The 13,974-nt window shown below is 61.1% G+C and overlaps 2 protein-coding genes across 2 annotated transcripts; one reads left to right on the plus strand and one right to left on the minus strand.

The window, feature by feature from the left end:
- The first annotated feature begins 2,710 nt into the window (after window positions 1–2,710).
- On the plus strand, window positions 2,711–5,563 carry PABPN1L (PABPN1 like, cytoplasmic). The gene is made up of 4 exons (XM_049702846.1): window positions 2,711–3,084; window positions 3,406–3,458; window positions 3,959–4,249; window positions 4,739–5,563. The coding sequence occupies exons 1-4, from the start codon at window positions 2,838–2,840 to the stop codon at window positions 5,048–5,050; spliced, it is 903 nt and encodes a 300-aa protein (XP_049558803.1). The 5' UTR covers window positions 2,711–2,837; the 3' UTR covers window positions 5,051–5,563.
- Window positions 5,564–9,428: 3,865 nt separating this feature from the next.
- TRAPPC2L (trafficking protein particle complex subunit 2L) lies at window positions 9,429–13,932 on the minus strand. The gene is made up of 5 exons (XM_012536841.3): window positions 13,837–13,932; window positions 11,925–12,097; window positions 10,692–10,779; window positions 10,475–10,554; window positions 9,429–9,636 (listed from the first exon to the last, which is right to left on the minus strand). The coding sequence occupies exons 1-5, from the start codon at window positions 13,867–13,869 to the stop codon at window positions 9,591–9,593; spliced, it is 420 nt and encodes a 139-aa protein (XP_012392295.1). The 5' UTR covers window positions 13,870–13,932; the 3' UTR covers window positions 9,429–9,590.
- Between the last annotated feature and the right edge of the window lie 42 nt (window positions 13,933–13,974).

The following is a 13,974-nucleotide window of genomic DNA, read 5'->3' on the forward strand; positions in this document are numbered from 1 at the left end:
TCGGGGCGTGAGCGGGACGTGGCGGATGACCTCTGCCTCCTGAGTTCCGGCCAAGTGGGGTGAACTCTCGAAGGTTGTGTCCTCGAGGTGGTCGGGACGACCTCGGACCCCAGATGACACGCTCGTGGCTTCAAGGGCTCGAGCCCCCCCTGCCTGTGGCCATGTGGGCACCTCCCACAAGACCCTGAGGAGCCAGGGTGTCCCAAACGTGGTGTCCCGGCTCACAGGGCAGGTCCCACCCCTAGTGGGTGTGCAGGGCTAGGGCTCTGGGCTCACGGGTGGCCCCTGGGAGGAAAGAGGTGTTATTAATAATCGGGCCCAGCCTGGAACATGGTGTATTTTGAAAGGCGTCACTGGAAAGGCCAGCATGGGGGCAAGCCTGTCTGCACGCCAGGCAACTGGCCGGCGCCCCAGCCGGGCCTGGTGTGTCAGCAGTCCCGGCACAGAGGGGATGACAGCGATTTTCCATTGCAGAGGTCTGAGCTCAGAGGGAGGCTGGCCGGGCCGGGCCCGAGTCCAGCCGGCCCTTGGCTTGGACGCAGCCTCCCTGGTGTCCCGCCTCCCACCTGGAGGTAGAGGGAAGGGCCTGGGCGAGGGGCCCTCCGTGGGGTCTCGGCCCACAGGAGAGGGGGCCTGACTGCCCCGAACCATGGGAGAAAGACCCGCGGCAGCCGCACTTCTGTCCTCATCCAGCCAGCCTTGGGCTGGGGCCCTGTCCTCAGTGCTGCCCTTGAGGCACTCTGGCCATCCGGGAAGGACCTGGGGACGTGTAACTTACACAGGTCAGACAGAGGGTGAGGCCCGGGCACCGTGGCCACAAGAGGGAGATGGAGCAATCGGGAAGGCTTCCTGGAAGCAGCAGCACAGTGAGAATAGTGCCCCCTGGAGCCTCACACATGCAAGTGCATGAAGCCATGTGCAGCCGGGGGTGGGGGGTGGGGGGAAGGGGGTGTTGCAGGCAAGGAGGGCCGGGAGCTGGGAGGCCAGGCCTGCAGGCTTACAGCCAACTCAGGCCGGCTCCTTTCCCTGCAGGGCCCGGGGGGGTTCAGCCTCCACGGAGGTGAGAACAGAGCCGGGAGGAGAAAGGCAGCCACGGCAGCCCCCACTTCCCTCCAGGGCGCACGCCTCATCCCCCCATCCACGGCCCCCAGGGTTCGTTCACAGGCTGCAACTCTCCCCTCCCCCAACTCCACATTCCCAGGGAAGAGACCCTACCAGCAATGGTCTGGAGGGTGGGATGTGGGCTGGGTGGGCACACGCGCCCAGAAGGGCCCCCCATAAACACGTCAGCAGGATGGAAAAGGCATGGCAGGAGCTCCCCCAAGACGACGCCAGGGGGAGAAGAGGCCAGAGCAGCTGCTAGGGAGGACAGACGGAGGATAGCAGGGCACCCAGGGACACAGGCCTGCAGCTGCCCTGGGGGAGAGAGAGGAATGGGGCGGGACTTGACAGACTGCCTTGAGGCCCCCAGTATCCAGGCCTGACCTGCACAGAATTCATCATCGTGCCCTGCGGCCCGGGCAGGGACCCGGCTTCGTTACGTGGTTCCCACCTAAGAGCTGGCCCAGAATTGGGGTGGGGAGGGGAGGGACCGCAGGGAATCCAGGAGAGGTCAGGAGGAGGGATGTCACTCCTTCTGGCCCAGGACCCTGCCCTGGCCCGGCCCGAGAAGCCGCTGACCTCGTGGCACTCCCCTACCCCCCACCCCCAGACCTTTGTTCAAGCTGTTTCCTCCGCCCAGGCCACGCTCACCCGGCTCTGCCTGACCCAACCCTTGAAGGCCGGCTCAAATGCCACCTCCTCCAGGAAGTCTGCTCTGACCCCCTGTGCCCCACCCGTGCTCTGCACACTCAGGTAACTTGCTTCCCCCCCGCATCATCCTAACCGTGGCCGGCCACTGGAGGCGTGACACAGCGAGGTGGGGGGACCTGCGACCCCTTAGCTTCCTGGCTCCTGCATCGTGGCGGGTGAGGCCGAGCTGTCGCCAGGAGGCCCTCCCGGCTGTGCCGCAGCTGCACCCTCTCCACCTGGAGTGTCCCAGAGGGGCCGGCCAGTGAGGAAGAAGGGCACCGGGGCGGGGGTCCAGCCTCTGACCCCTCAGGGCTCGGAAGCCAGGGTGGAGGCTTGGCGCAGCCGGGAGGCCTCTGAGGCCTCTAGTGGGAACACCTGGTCTGGGGGAGGGCTTAAAGCCCAGGAGGGTGCAGGCAGGTGCCGGCAGGCAGCGTGGAGGCGAGCGTGCAGGCTCTGCCGGCCCCTGCCGGCCCCTCCTGCCCCATCCGCCATGTGGCCCTTCCTCAGCCGCGCTCTCTTCCCGCCCCCCACTGAGGCCTGGCTGAGGAGGGCTTCTTCAGACCCCGAGGCCCAGGGCTGGGGGGCCTGGAGCCAGGCCGAGAAGAGCCCTCTGGGCCCGGGGGCTGGAGACACGGAGGAGGAGGAGACGGGGGAAGCGGAAGAGCGCGAGGAAGACGCAGGCTTCTTGCTGTCTGTCCTGGAGAGGGGGCACCTGGCCGAGTGCCCGTTAGCTGACCAGGTAACAGCGGCGCCGAGCGCCTGGTGGAGGCCGGCCGGGATCTCGGGAACCTGGGGAACGCTGTGCATGGGGGCAGGGGGACGGACGGCTGCAGCTCTGACCCCAGGGGTGAGAGGGCCAAGAGGGCCACTGTCCCCACGCCTGGAAGAGGGTGTAGGGACGCCCACCTGTGCACGGGCTGGAAGGGGCAGTGTGGCCTCTCCGGCCTGAAGGGGACTTTGTGTGTTGGGGGTGGATTACAGGGGCTTCTCTCCAGGCCCGAGTCCGTGTGGTCTTCCCTTTTCCCCCCACCCAGGGAGCCCCCAGCATGACCCTGAGAACAGGCAGGGTCAGGCCCCCTTCCCCTCTGCCCTCCCTCCAGCGGAGCCTGGGGGCTGTCCCGCCTCCGGGCTCAGCCTGGGCCGTGTGCTGGCAGGAGCTGGAAGCCATCAGACTGAAGCTGTGGGCCATGGAGGAGGCCCAGCGACCGGAGCCGCCCGGGGAGCAGGGCCCAGAGGGGGAAGAGGAAGACGCCAGGGCCCTGCTGGCCGGGCAGCTGCAGAGCCCCGAGACGGGTAGGAGCCAGAGGGCCAGGCTGACCCCTTCCCTGGGCTGTGGCCCGCAAGTCCTCGGGCACGAGGGTAAATGCGGTTGAGCTGCGCGCTGCTGCAGGAAACGTGTGGGCTCCCGGGGAAAGGCCAGGGTTTCCCTGAGGTCCGGCCTGGCAGTGGGTCCTTCTCCATAGGCCCCAAGGGGTGCTCTTCCCCAAGAACCCAGGTGCCCATCTTCCCCGAGGAGCGAGGACTGAGCCACCAGCGTGAGGCGCCTGCCCTTAGCAGCTGCCGGAGGCCCCTGCCAGGCCAAGCCCCCTGGTCCTGAAGCCCCTCTCTCCACAGACAGCCCCACGGAGGTGGTGGAGGCCGATCACAGATCCGTCTACGTGGGCAATGTGAGTGGGGGGAGGGGGGCGAGGTGGGGTGGGCCCAGCAGCACTGGCTCTGCAGCTGCCTCCTGGCTGTGAGGATTAAAGGAAGGGACAGTATGGGTAGCAAACTCAGAAGCCACATAGGCCTGGAAGCGAGAAGCAGGAGGGGGGGCTCTGATGAGGGGGCTGTCCCCATGAGGGAGCGTGGACCCTCTGTGATCAGGCCTGATTTCCCACTGTGGGCTGGGATTTGGAATTTCCACGTGAAATCTCCCAGTGGGCAGATTATTGGCAACGAGTTCCACTTGAAAAAGCCACGCACCCTTTGCATAGGCCAGTAAACTTGGGGAGCATTCATCTGGATATCCAGTCCACTCCCCCGGCAGGGGGGCGCACAGAGGTCTAGGCGACCACCCTCACCCTGGGGCCCAGTCACCCCCTCTCTACCAAGAAAACGTGCTGCAGGAGACCCTGGGAGGCGGGGGCCCCTGCAGAAGGCCCCCCACCAGGGTCCATGCCTGTAGGTGGACTACGGGGGCACAGCCCAGGAGCTGGAGGCCTATTTCAACCACTGCGGGGAGATCCAGCGGGTCACCATCCTGTGCGACAAGTTCTCCGGACACCCCAAGGGGTCGGTTGGGGCTTCGGGGAGGGGCCGGGCGCCCGGGGGGCGGGGACACCTCTGCGTGGGTGAGGGTGGCCCTCACCTGCCTCTGCCCTGCCCCAGCTATGCATACATAGAGTTTGCCACCGAGAGCTCGGCCCAGGCCGCTGTGGAGCTGGACAAGAGCGTCTTCCGAGGCCGGGTCATCAAGGTGCGTGTCCCCCACCAGTCACTGCGGGGGCGGGGGGGGGGTGGGGGGAGCGCTCTGCTCTGAGCTTGTCTACGTTAACCCATTAATCCCCGAGGGGACAGGCAAAGCAGGCAGCCGCACCAGCCTGACCCTTCTCCAGTGCCCGGTGTTTGGGCACATCCTCCGGCTGGTGTGGGGGCACCTCAGACCCCAGTGGGTTTGGCTGGGTGTACGCCCTGGGGAGGCTTCCTTCCTGACGCCCCCTGCAGGGGGAGATGTTGGCTTGACAGGGCCTGGGAACAGGTTAAGATCTGATGCCTCAGGCAGCCCCATGCCCTGGGGCCGCCAGGGCCTGGTGGGTGCTGGGGCCTGTGTTCACCTGCCTGTGAGCCTTCAGCAGGGAAACGCAGGAAGGCTTCCTGGAGGCAGCTTTAGCCCTGGTCTTGGCCCTGGGCTGGGGAGGAGGGTGTGAGAACAGAGGTCTCAGGCGGACTCGGCCTTTGGTTCCAGGTGCTGCCCAAAAGAACCAATTTACCAGGGATCAGCTCCACGGACCGCGGGGGCCTTCGGGGACACCCAGGCGCCAGGGGGGGACCCTTCCCCCACAGCAACTTCCAGGGCGGGGCCCGTTTCAGACCACGGGGGCGGAACCGGTGGGCCGGGCCCTGGGAGGGCGGGATCCTATTGGAGCGGGGCCCGGTGGGCGGGGCCCTGTTGGGCCTGGCTGGGTCCGGTGAGCGGAGCCCTGGAGGCCGCTCGCCCCCTGGCCTCTCTCCGGGCAGGGGGCGCGGAAGATTCTCGCCGTGGTATTCACCGTATTGAAGGGAGGGCCCGATTTTGAGAGTGGGGCTGCCACTGGGTCAGGAGTAGACAGCTGTGCTCCTCGTGCGACCATTTACTCCGCGCAGAATAACTATCTGTCCCCCTTCCCTCGGCGGGAGGACAGCCCAGACCCCACGGCCGAAGCCACCGGTCGCGAAGCAGGGCACGGGGTGGACCTGGCACGCGGGCTAGTTGGGGCTTTGGAGGGGACCGGGCAAAGCTGCGGGCAGGTGAGGCCCAGGCAGCGTCGGGTCAGCTTCGGGGCGGCATACTCAGGACTGTTCCACTAACGCCTTTTACAGAAAAGTAGAAATGTGTGTCTTACTGGTAAAGCATAAATTATTAAACTTGAATATTTTTTAAAAGCACCTGGCAACAGACCGCCCCGCTTTGTTCGCCTCACCTGGACGCTGTTTCCTCGGTGCACACTGTGCAGAGAAGGCGGGGGATGGGCTGCGGCTGTGGATCCCAGACCCAGCTCTACCCCCTTCACTCCCGGCAGCCAAGCGTTAGCTTCGGGGTTTACAGCGTCACCGCCAGCCCCCGCGCCTCACCCGGGCCTGGTGGCCTCCGGGGCACACACTCCCCCGTGACGAGTGACACAGACGTCGCCTTGTGGGTCCTCACCTGTGAGGCCCCGCAGGAGGGGGCGCCCGGGCACCTGGCGCAAGCCTGGGCTTCTTCACACAGGGACGCAGAGGGGCTTCCATGACGGGCGCCCTGCCTGCGCTCCTCCCTGTGGCAGACGCCCCGCTCTCTCCCTCCCTGATGGTGCAGCGTGCTTTCTGCCCTCTGACTGCGTTGGGATCGGGAAAGGAAGCTCTGGGGCCCAGCTGCAGACACGCACGATCCTGGCCTTAAATAACCACTAACAGATCTCAGCCTGGGCTTTTCTAAAGCAACCCTCTTTGCCGTGTACTATTTATATATTTATTATTTCTTTTTGCGGTACGCAGGCCTCTCACTGTTGTGGGCTCTCCCGTTGCGGAGCACACGCTCCGGACACGCAGGCTCAGCGGCCATGGCTCACGGGCCCAGCCGCTCCGCGGCATGTGGGATCCTCCCGGACCGGGGCACGAACCCTTGTCCCCTGCATCGGCAGGCGTACTCTCAACCACTGCGCCACCAGGGAAGCCCACCTTGTACTTTTTTGATTATCAGGTCCTTAAGCTATCCACAGGTGGACGGTCCCCAGTCCCCAGTGTCCCCTCTCCAGCACCAGTGTTTTCTCGGGAGGGCGCGCCTGTGCTCTCCATCTGCGTGTCCATCTGGCCAGGTTCACACTCCGCTTGTGATCTGGGGTCAGCACTGGCCCTTGTGGTGGGGTGAACGAAATCCCCCCCAAAATATGTCCACATCCTAATCTCCAGTACCTGTGGATGTGATCTTATTTGGAAAAGGGGGTTTTGCACATGTGATTAAGCTAACGACCTGGAGATCTCCCTGGATCACCTGGGTGGCCCTAAACCCAGTGACACACACTGGGTACGAGACACACCGGCACACGGAGAACGTGACGTGGAGACAGAGGCAGAGGTTGCGGTGATGCGTCCGTAAGCCAAGGAACTCCAGCAGTCGCTGGCAGCCGTCAGAAGCTGGGGAGGCTGAAAAGACCCTCCCTCAGAGCCTGCAGAACGAACCGGCCCTGCCATCACCTTGATTTCTGACTCTGGCCTCCAGAAACGTGAGAGAATAGATTTCTGTTTTCATGTGCACACGTGCACGCGCGCGCGCGCACACACGCACCACCACTGGCCCCTGGAGAATGTGGGTAGGAGGGGCTGAGTGGCAGGGACCTTGCCAAGGCTGCTGGGTGGCTCAGGGCCGAGCCAGGCCTGGATCATGTGCAGTTGGGGGCTGCAGGAGAGGGAGGCCTCCCAGACGTAGTTCCTGGAGCTGAACTTTATGAAGCACCAGCTCCTGCCGCGCCGTACCTTGTGCCAGTCTCCTCCTTGGCGAGGCTGTGCATTGGTCTTGATGCATTCATTGTGCATTTTGCTTTTGTGGAAGGACCTGCAGACAGGCTTCTATCCCAAGGAATTGGTCCCTTTTCAGATGTATCTTCTTAATCCCTTCTGCGTGGCCACTGTGAGGAGAGTGGGCCCTTGAGTCCCTCCTTTCCTGTGGATTTCAGGCCCAAGCAGCCCATGTGGGTGTCCAGGGCTCTGACCCACACTTTCTCAGCTATACCCAGAGAAAGCCAAGACACGCAGGATCCTCTTGGCTGTCTGGCCCGGGGAAGAAGGAAGAAGGAATGCTGATGGGGAGGGAGGACAGAACTTCAGAAGAAGCACCTGGAGCAGCAGCCAAGGGCTGAGCAGGGGCTGCATCTGACGGGGCTCAGCCCTGTGGGGAGGATGCGCGTGGGGATGGGCAGGCAGGTGGCCCTCAGTGAGGCGAGCCTCACAGTACAGAGATGCAAACAGTTAGGATGAAACTGCCATCTGACCGTTCTGCTGGCAAAGCAAAGGCCGGCAGTTTACGTCTAAGCCTTGATTTTCTCAGACCTAAAATGGGAACGCTACCTGACGATGCATGTGAAGAACCTCGAGTGTAAAACCATTATGGGTTGCTCTGGCTCCATCTGCAGAAAACCCAAACAGCAGTGGCTTCAACAAGACAGGGGTTTCATTTCCTCATTTAAAAAAATGTTGAACATAAGTAGTCCAGGGCTGGTATGTCAGCAAAGACCCAGCCTCCTTCTAGCTTTCTGCTCTCCATCCTCAGGGGATGAATGTTGCCTGCATGCTCTCAAGATAGCTGCCTGGGCTCCAGCCATCACATCTAAGTTCCAGGAAGGAGGAAGGGTAAAGATGAAGGTACTGCCAGCTGAATCCCCCTTTTAAGTGTCCTTCCTGCAAGTGCCTCCCAACGCCATCCACTTAAACGCCATAACCACCTACCCTTGTGCGGGCAGGAAGCGTACTTTGTCTAGCCAATTGTCCCCAGTAACACTAGGGTTCTGTTAGTACGCAAGCAAGGGAGAATGGATGTTGCCTTGGCAACCTGTAGTCCCTGCCTCAGCCATCACTCAGGCAGGAGAGGTTACTAAGTAAAAGCTCAACCAGAAAGTTGAGGATGGACGGTGTGGAGGAAGCCCGTGTGAGGGTGGCCTGCATCAGACCAACACCTGCTGGTCGCACTTCTCAGCCCTCTTCTAGGCCTTGCAATTCCACCTGTGGCAGGCGAGACAGGGTGGGGGGAGCCCGGGACGTGTGTCTTTAACACACACTCTGAGCTGTTTTTTGTTTGTTTACTTCTGTGCTCAAAGGAAGGGAAGGAAACCCAAAGACGAGCAGAGTGCATCCCAATTCCAGCCCTGGGCCGACGACGCTCACAGCTCACAGCCTCCTAGTGGGAGGGTCTGAGCCACCCTCCTACCTTCCTCCTGGTCAGAGACCCTCTCCAGAGTGACTGAGGGGGCAGGAGGGGCTCGTGGTGTCTTAGGGTGCCTGATCAAGGAAGCCAGCCACACTGAGACCACACAGAGCAGACTGTGTAGGTGCCTCAGGCCCAGGAGGGCCTCTTCCACTTCAGAGACGCCGTCACCAAATGACAAAGTGCACTAGAACCTGGGTCACCTGATCCCAGAAGGGGCCGTGGCCTCAATCATGGTCAGTTAGAACTGTGATCAACCTTGACTGAGCAGGCTTCTGGGGCAGCAGAAGGCGGAAATCTGATGACATCAGCCCCTCCTTCCACAGCCTGCCCAGGGGCCTGGGGTCAGCAGGGAAGGGGGCTGCTCTCCAACACCCACCTGGCCCCCGGGCCCTCAGGAACCTCAGGGCACTAACAGGCAGGAGGGGACTCTTGCACTTTGCTCATTCGATGCCCAGCAGCAGCTGATGAAGACGCTGTAGTTACACGGTCTCGGGAGGGTGGCCTTCCAGGGCCGGGCCAGACCAGAAGGAGGAAGGGCCCTCCCGCCGGGGGAAGGTATGCAGGCCGTCCCACGTGCCCCTCTAATCCGGCTCTGGGCACAGAAGGCCGACCCCTCCAGATTAGCCCACCTGCTGAGCCACTGGAGGGGGCGGCCCGCCCACGGGTCCTCTGCCCCTCCCTTCGCAGCCTCTTCTGGGCTCCAAGCTCTGAGAGCTCCTGCCACCTGGCTCCCCCTGCCCCTTCGTGCCTAGTTGGGACAACAGCTCCTGCTCTGTCTGGTCCCTGATCTGCTCTGTCCCTGGAAAGTCCACATAAACTCCTTCCTTTTGTTTTTTGGCCGTGCCGTGCAGCATGCGGGATCTTAGTTCCCTGACCGGGGATTGAACCTGCGGCCCCTACAGTGGAAGCGCAGAGTCCTAACCACTGGACCGCCACGTAAGTCCCTAAACTGTCTTTAGTTAAACCTTCTGCTGACGCAGAAGGAAAAAGCCAAACCTGATCTCACGAGACCTTTAGTCAACAGGCACCGTGCATGAGGCCCTGCCCCCAGCGGCACGTCCATGACACCCAAGAGGAGACAAGTGGAAATAAAGATACATCTGAACAACACAGTTATGCACAGAACGATTCCTTCCAGCCACGGGCTGCAGAGCTCTCCTCAACAGACCTGTATCATCATGGACGTCACCATGCCATCAAAGGCCCTGCAAAGAGAAACAGACAATCAGAGAAGCAGACCCAGGCCCTCCATCCCTGGCTGGCAGAGATGTCAGTCTCTGAGGTCCAGGTGAGTAAAACTGGCTGAGGCCAGGACATGCATGCCGCCACATCAGGCGGTGAGAATCTGAGTGTCCCACCTCATTCCTGTGCGGTTTCCCACGGTGCTGCCCTTGCTGGGTCTCCAGGCGGGGGGGGGGGGGGAGAGGGGGGGCACCCAGGATGACCCAAGACACACTGTCACCACTGAGGGAAGGCACCATAGGAAGGTGTCATCTTCCCTGGCTGGGGTCACCTGCCGGCTACAAGGAACCCCTTGGGAACTGTGTCTGGGATGCAGGGAATTCCCAGAGCAGGTTTGGAGCACGTGCTCGTGAATGCTTCTTTGGGAAGCATCATTGTGACATCCAGATGTTAGGTCTGTGTTTACCTGAAGGCTATTTGGAAGACACCTGCAACCTAATGTCCTAATCGTCTAAGTTCAACGTCAAAGACAAAATCGGGCAGCGACAGGAGGACGTTTTCTCCCGGAGGCTCCTGTCCACATGCCTGGGCCCTCACTGGGATCTGGGGAGGCGCCCCTGGACCTGCTGGGCCGACCTGGGAGACCAGATGGGCAAGCTCTGCAGCCCCCGCGCCCCAACTCCCCTTCTCCTGATCTGGAGATCCAAGGAAGAGTTTGTTTGGAAAAACAGGGTTCTGCCTCTTCAGAATGGCTGCCTTAGACGGACAGTGCCCGTCGCTTATAAAGGCCTTCCCTCCCTCCCTCTCAGAATCGCTGCCTCTCAGCAAGGCGGGGGCTACCCGAGAAGGCGCCACGCCCACCTGGACTGAATGCGGTCCCCCGGGTTATAGAAGGGGTTGCACATCACGTCTGTGTAGGAGTTGTGCAGCTTCCGGAACATCTGGAACAAGAACCAACAACGTGTTTAATTCACACATGCAAGTACACACAGCTGCTGCCACGCTCGGGCTTCTCAGCATTTCTGAACAAAGACGGAAAACCGAGCGGCCAGGCGCGCCCACCGGCCCCCACACTCACACTGCGAATCTCGTTGTCTCTGAGCGCCGTGTTGGAGGAATCCACCACCATGACAAACTTCACCTTGGAGTTGGTCACGTAGCCATAACTGCACAGCTGGTTAGGGAACACGCTCTTAACACGGGGACTCTCTGACAGCCCCAAGCACGGCATCACCGTGCAGAGCCTGCGAGAGGAAGGCCATCTGTGCATGTCCTCCGGCTGCTAAGCTGCTCTGCAGAAGCATGACACCTGCATCACAGCAAGTGCCCCAGGCTGGGCCACTCCCACAGTGCCAAGAGGACAAAGGACTGCAGCAGGTGTGACTGGACACTTCCTTAGACAGCTCTGGTGTTTACTGGAGAAGCAAAGGGCACGGAGCTAAGCCTATCATGACCCAAGCCCCGGGGCAACCTGCCCAAACCCTGGGGCACCTCGCCTTCTCTCTGCAACAGTTCCCAGCTGGGAAGGGTTAACTGCAAGACCAGAGGTTGCACAAATGAGGCGAATCCTGCCTAAGGTACCCATACCTCTAAAGGCCACTCCATCTTGCGGAACAGTGGCTCCAGGCAGTGACACTGGGCGAGCTCGTTACTGCTTGTGGGAATGTCTTTGAACTCCATAGGTTTCGAGCCATTTGTCCCAAGGACTGGTCAAGATCTTACAGTGACTGGTGGGGCCGGGCCTGGCAAAGAGATGAGTGGGGACTTCCCTGGTGGTCCAGTGGCTAAGACTCCACGCTCCCAATGCAGGGGGCTGGGGTTCGATCCCTGCTCAGGGAACTAGATCCCATATACTGCAACTAAGTCCACATGCCGCAACTAAAGATTCTGCACGCTGCAAGGAATATCCCACATCCTGCAAGTAAGACCCTGTGCGGCCTAAATAAATAAATACTAAAAAAAAAAAAAAGATGCGTAAACAATGACCCCTTGCTCAGGAGGTGGTGGCCCCACTGAGACGGCATGAAGCCAGAGAGTCCCCAGTTCCTCCACAAACCCAAGGGACAGGTGGGGACTGTCACAAGGCAATTCAAGCCTGGCTGCTCCCACATTATCCTCCTAATTAAAGAAAGAAGGGTGTGAGGTCCTAAGTGTCCTCAAGCTGCTCTAATTCCCCACTGGCCAAAAGCCCGCATCTTTTTTCTTTTCAAGTGATGTTACGAGATGCTTTTCAAGGGGACCTAATGCTACAGCGCACCCTGCGACTGCAGGGAATCCCCAGACTCAAAGCCACTGCCAGGTGCGAGGATACACCTTGTAGTCCTCTGTGGGGTACAGCAGGCCCAGGTAGAGCTCCCTCTGGTCCACCAGGGCCTTCCCCATTGCTGAGATCTTCTCGTCCACCACGTCTAGGGACGTGTGCACCATGTAGTGAAACTTGAGCTCGTTCTCCGTGGGGACACTGCGGATGTAAAGAGGGTAATTCTGCAAGAAAAGGATGACGGCGGCTGAAGTGACAAGGATCCACCCCATGTGCGCTGGCCTGGAAAACAAGGCCACGGGGCACTCAGGAGGGCAGATCGGCCAAGTGCCAATTAGCCATGGAATACGCTCTCATTCCCCAAAACCCACTGCTTAATCCTCCAAACTGGGACTTCCCTGGTGGCGCAGTGCTTAAGAATCCACCTGCCAATGCGGGGGACACGGGTTCGAGCCCTGGTCCGGGAAGATCCCACATGCCACAGAGCAACTAAGCCCGTGCAACACAACTACTGAGCCTGCACTCTAGAGCCCGCGAGCCACAACTACTGAGCCCGTGTGCCACAACTACTGAGCCCGTGTGCCACAACTGAAGCCCATGCGCCTAGAGCCCGTGCTCCCCAACAAGAGAAGCAACCCGCTCGCTGCAACTAGAGAAAGCCCGCGTGCAGCAAAAAAGACCCAAGGACGAAAACCCAACGCAGCCGAAAATAAATAATAAATAAATAAATAAATAAATAAATTTTAAAAAATCCTTCAAATTGCCGTGGGCATTGCCTTCAGGGCACCCAATCTAACCTGAGGAGGTTTTCATACTGTCTGCAAAGGGGCATGGGTGGGATGGGCAGAAAAGAGAAGACGCCTCTGAAGTGGGTCTGAGCGCAGCCTGTCACTCACGTTCTGAGCAGGGCCCCATCCTAGCACGTGCCCTCCTCCTGGCCCCGTCATACTGGCTGTTTCCCAACACTCCAGCTCCTGCAGTCTCAGAGGCACTGGCAGGCTCCCTCTAAACCCGTCAAGGGTTGTCTCAGACCTCCATCTCTGCAGGGCCATTTCCGAGCAGCCTAACCCTGGAGTTAACAGCGCCTTCCCAGGCTCCCACAGGCCTGGCACTGCACAGATACAGTGTACACAACGCTGTCCCTACCCTGATGGAGATGACAGATGAAGGAGACAGTCCACAAACCCACCAACAAATAACGCAGCAAGTGATAAGACGGAAGTCAGCGTAACAAGAGCTTCACGGGAAAACCGCCGCAGAAGCCTAGTCTTCAAAAGGCTGGGGCGGACACCACGGCTCCGTGCAGTAGGAGCGCGTGGATGGCCACGCAGCCCAATCTCAGGATTCAGAAAGAGCTTTCTAGAGAAAGTGAAATCTTCGGTGGCCAGTGGAGGGGACAGGAGTGGGGGAGAAGGAGGAAGGGGTTCCAGGTGCAGAGGCCCAGACGTGAGGGAGCAGAGCCTGCCGGGGGAGCTGCAGGTAAGTCCGTCAGCTGGAGTGGAGCGTGTCTGTGGTACGGGGAGGGGATTATTCGGACATGATCCTACGGCAATGAGAAGCCACGGTTGAGGCTTCCAGGCAGAGGTGTGCAACGGTCTGACTTGTGGCTGCTGAGCGGAGAGGAAACAATCACTCGTCCGGGGGTCGACGGCCTGGCCGTTGGGAGCGCGCGGCCGAGCAGGATGGACAGAAGTGGACGCCTAGACTCGGGAGCAGGAAACCACAAAGCCCGCGGACGGGGGGCTGGGCGGAGCGGCGGCCCGCACGGAAGAGGAAGACCCGGCCCGTGACGCTTCGGCAGCGGCAGGTGCAGGTCTGGGCGGCGCCTCCGCCGGGCCCGCCCCTGGCCACCTACGCTCGGCAAAGCCCCCGGGCCCACCCTCCGGAGCCCTTGGGGCAGGGAAGGAGGGGAACCGGAGAGCCAGGCTGACGCTGGAGCGGGCCTGCCCGGCGGAGTACGCACCTCCTTGGCGATCACCGCTACGCAAACCGCCATCTTGGGAGCCCGACAGGCCGCATCACGTGACGACGACGGTAATGCGGCCGGCTAGGCCCCGCCCCACCCGCCTGTCACATCCCTGTCACTCAGCCGGTCTGACCC

Source organism: Orcinus orca, chromosome 20, assembly GCF_937001465.1.
Source record: "Orcinus orca chromosome 20, mOrcOrc1.1, whole genome shotgun sequence".
NCBI classification, from domain to species: Eukaryota; Metazoa; Chordata; class Mammalia; order Artiodactyla; family Delphinidae; genus Orcinus; species Orcinus orca.

Bases quoted from the DNA above. Each gene is read 5' to 3' on its own strand.
- PABPN1L (XM_049702846.1), top strand. From the start codon at position 2,838: ATGACCCTGAGAACAGGCAGGGTCAGGCCCCCTTCCCCTCTGCCCTCC. The intron at 3,085-3,405 runs GTAGGAGCCAGA...CTCTCTCCACAG, and splicing joins GCTGCAGAGCCCCGAGACGG to ACAGCCCCACGGAGGTGGTG. The intron at 3,459-3,958 runs GTGAGTGGGGGG...CCATGCCTGTAG, and splicing joins GATCCGTCTACGTGGGCAAT to GTGGACTACGGGGGCACAGC.
- TRAPPC2L (XM_012536841.3), bottom strand. From the start codon at position 13,869: ATGGCGGTTTGCGTAGCGGTGATCGCCAAGGAG. The intron at 12,098-13,836 runs GTGCGTACTCCG...CTTTTCTTGCAG, and splicing joins TAGCGGTGATCGCCAAGGAG to AATTACCCTCTTTACATCCG. The intron at 10,780-11,924 runs GTATCCTCGCAC...CCAGCTGTGCAG, and splicing joins CCCACAGAGGACTACAAGGT to TTATGGCTACGTGACCAACT.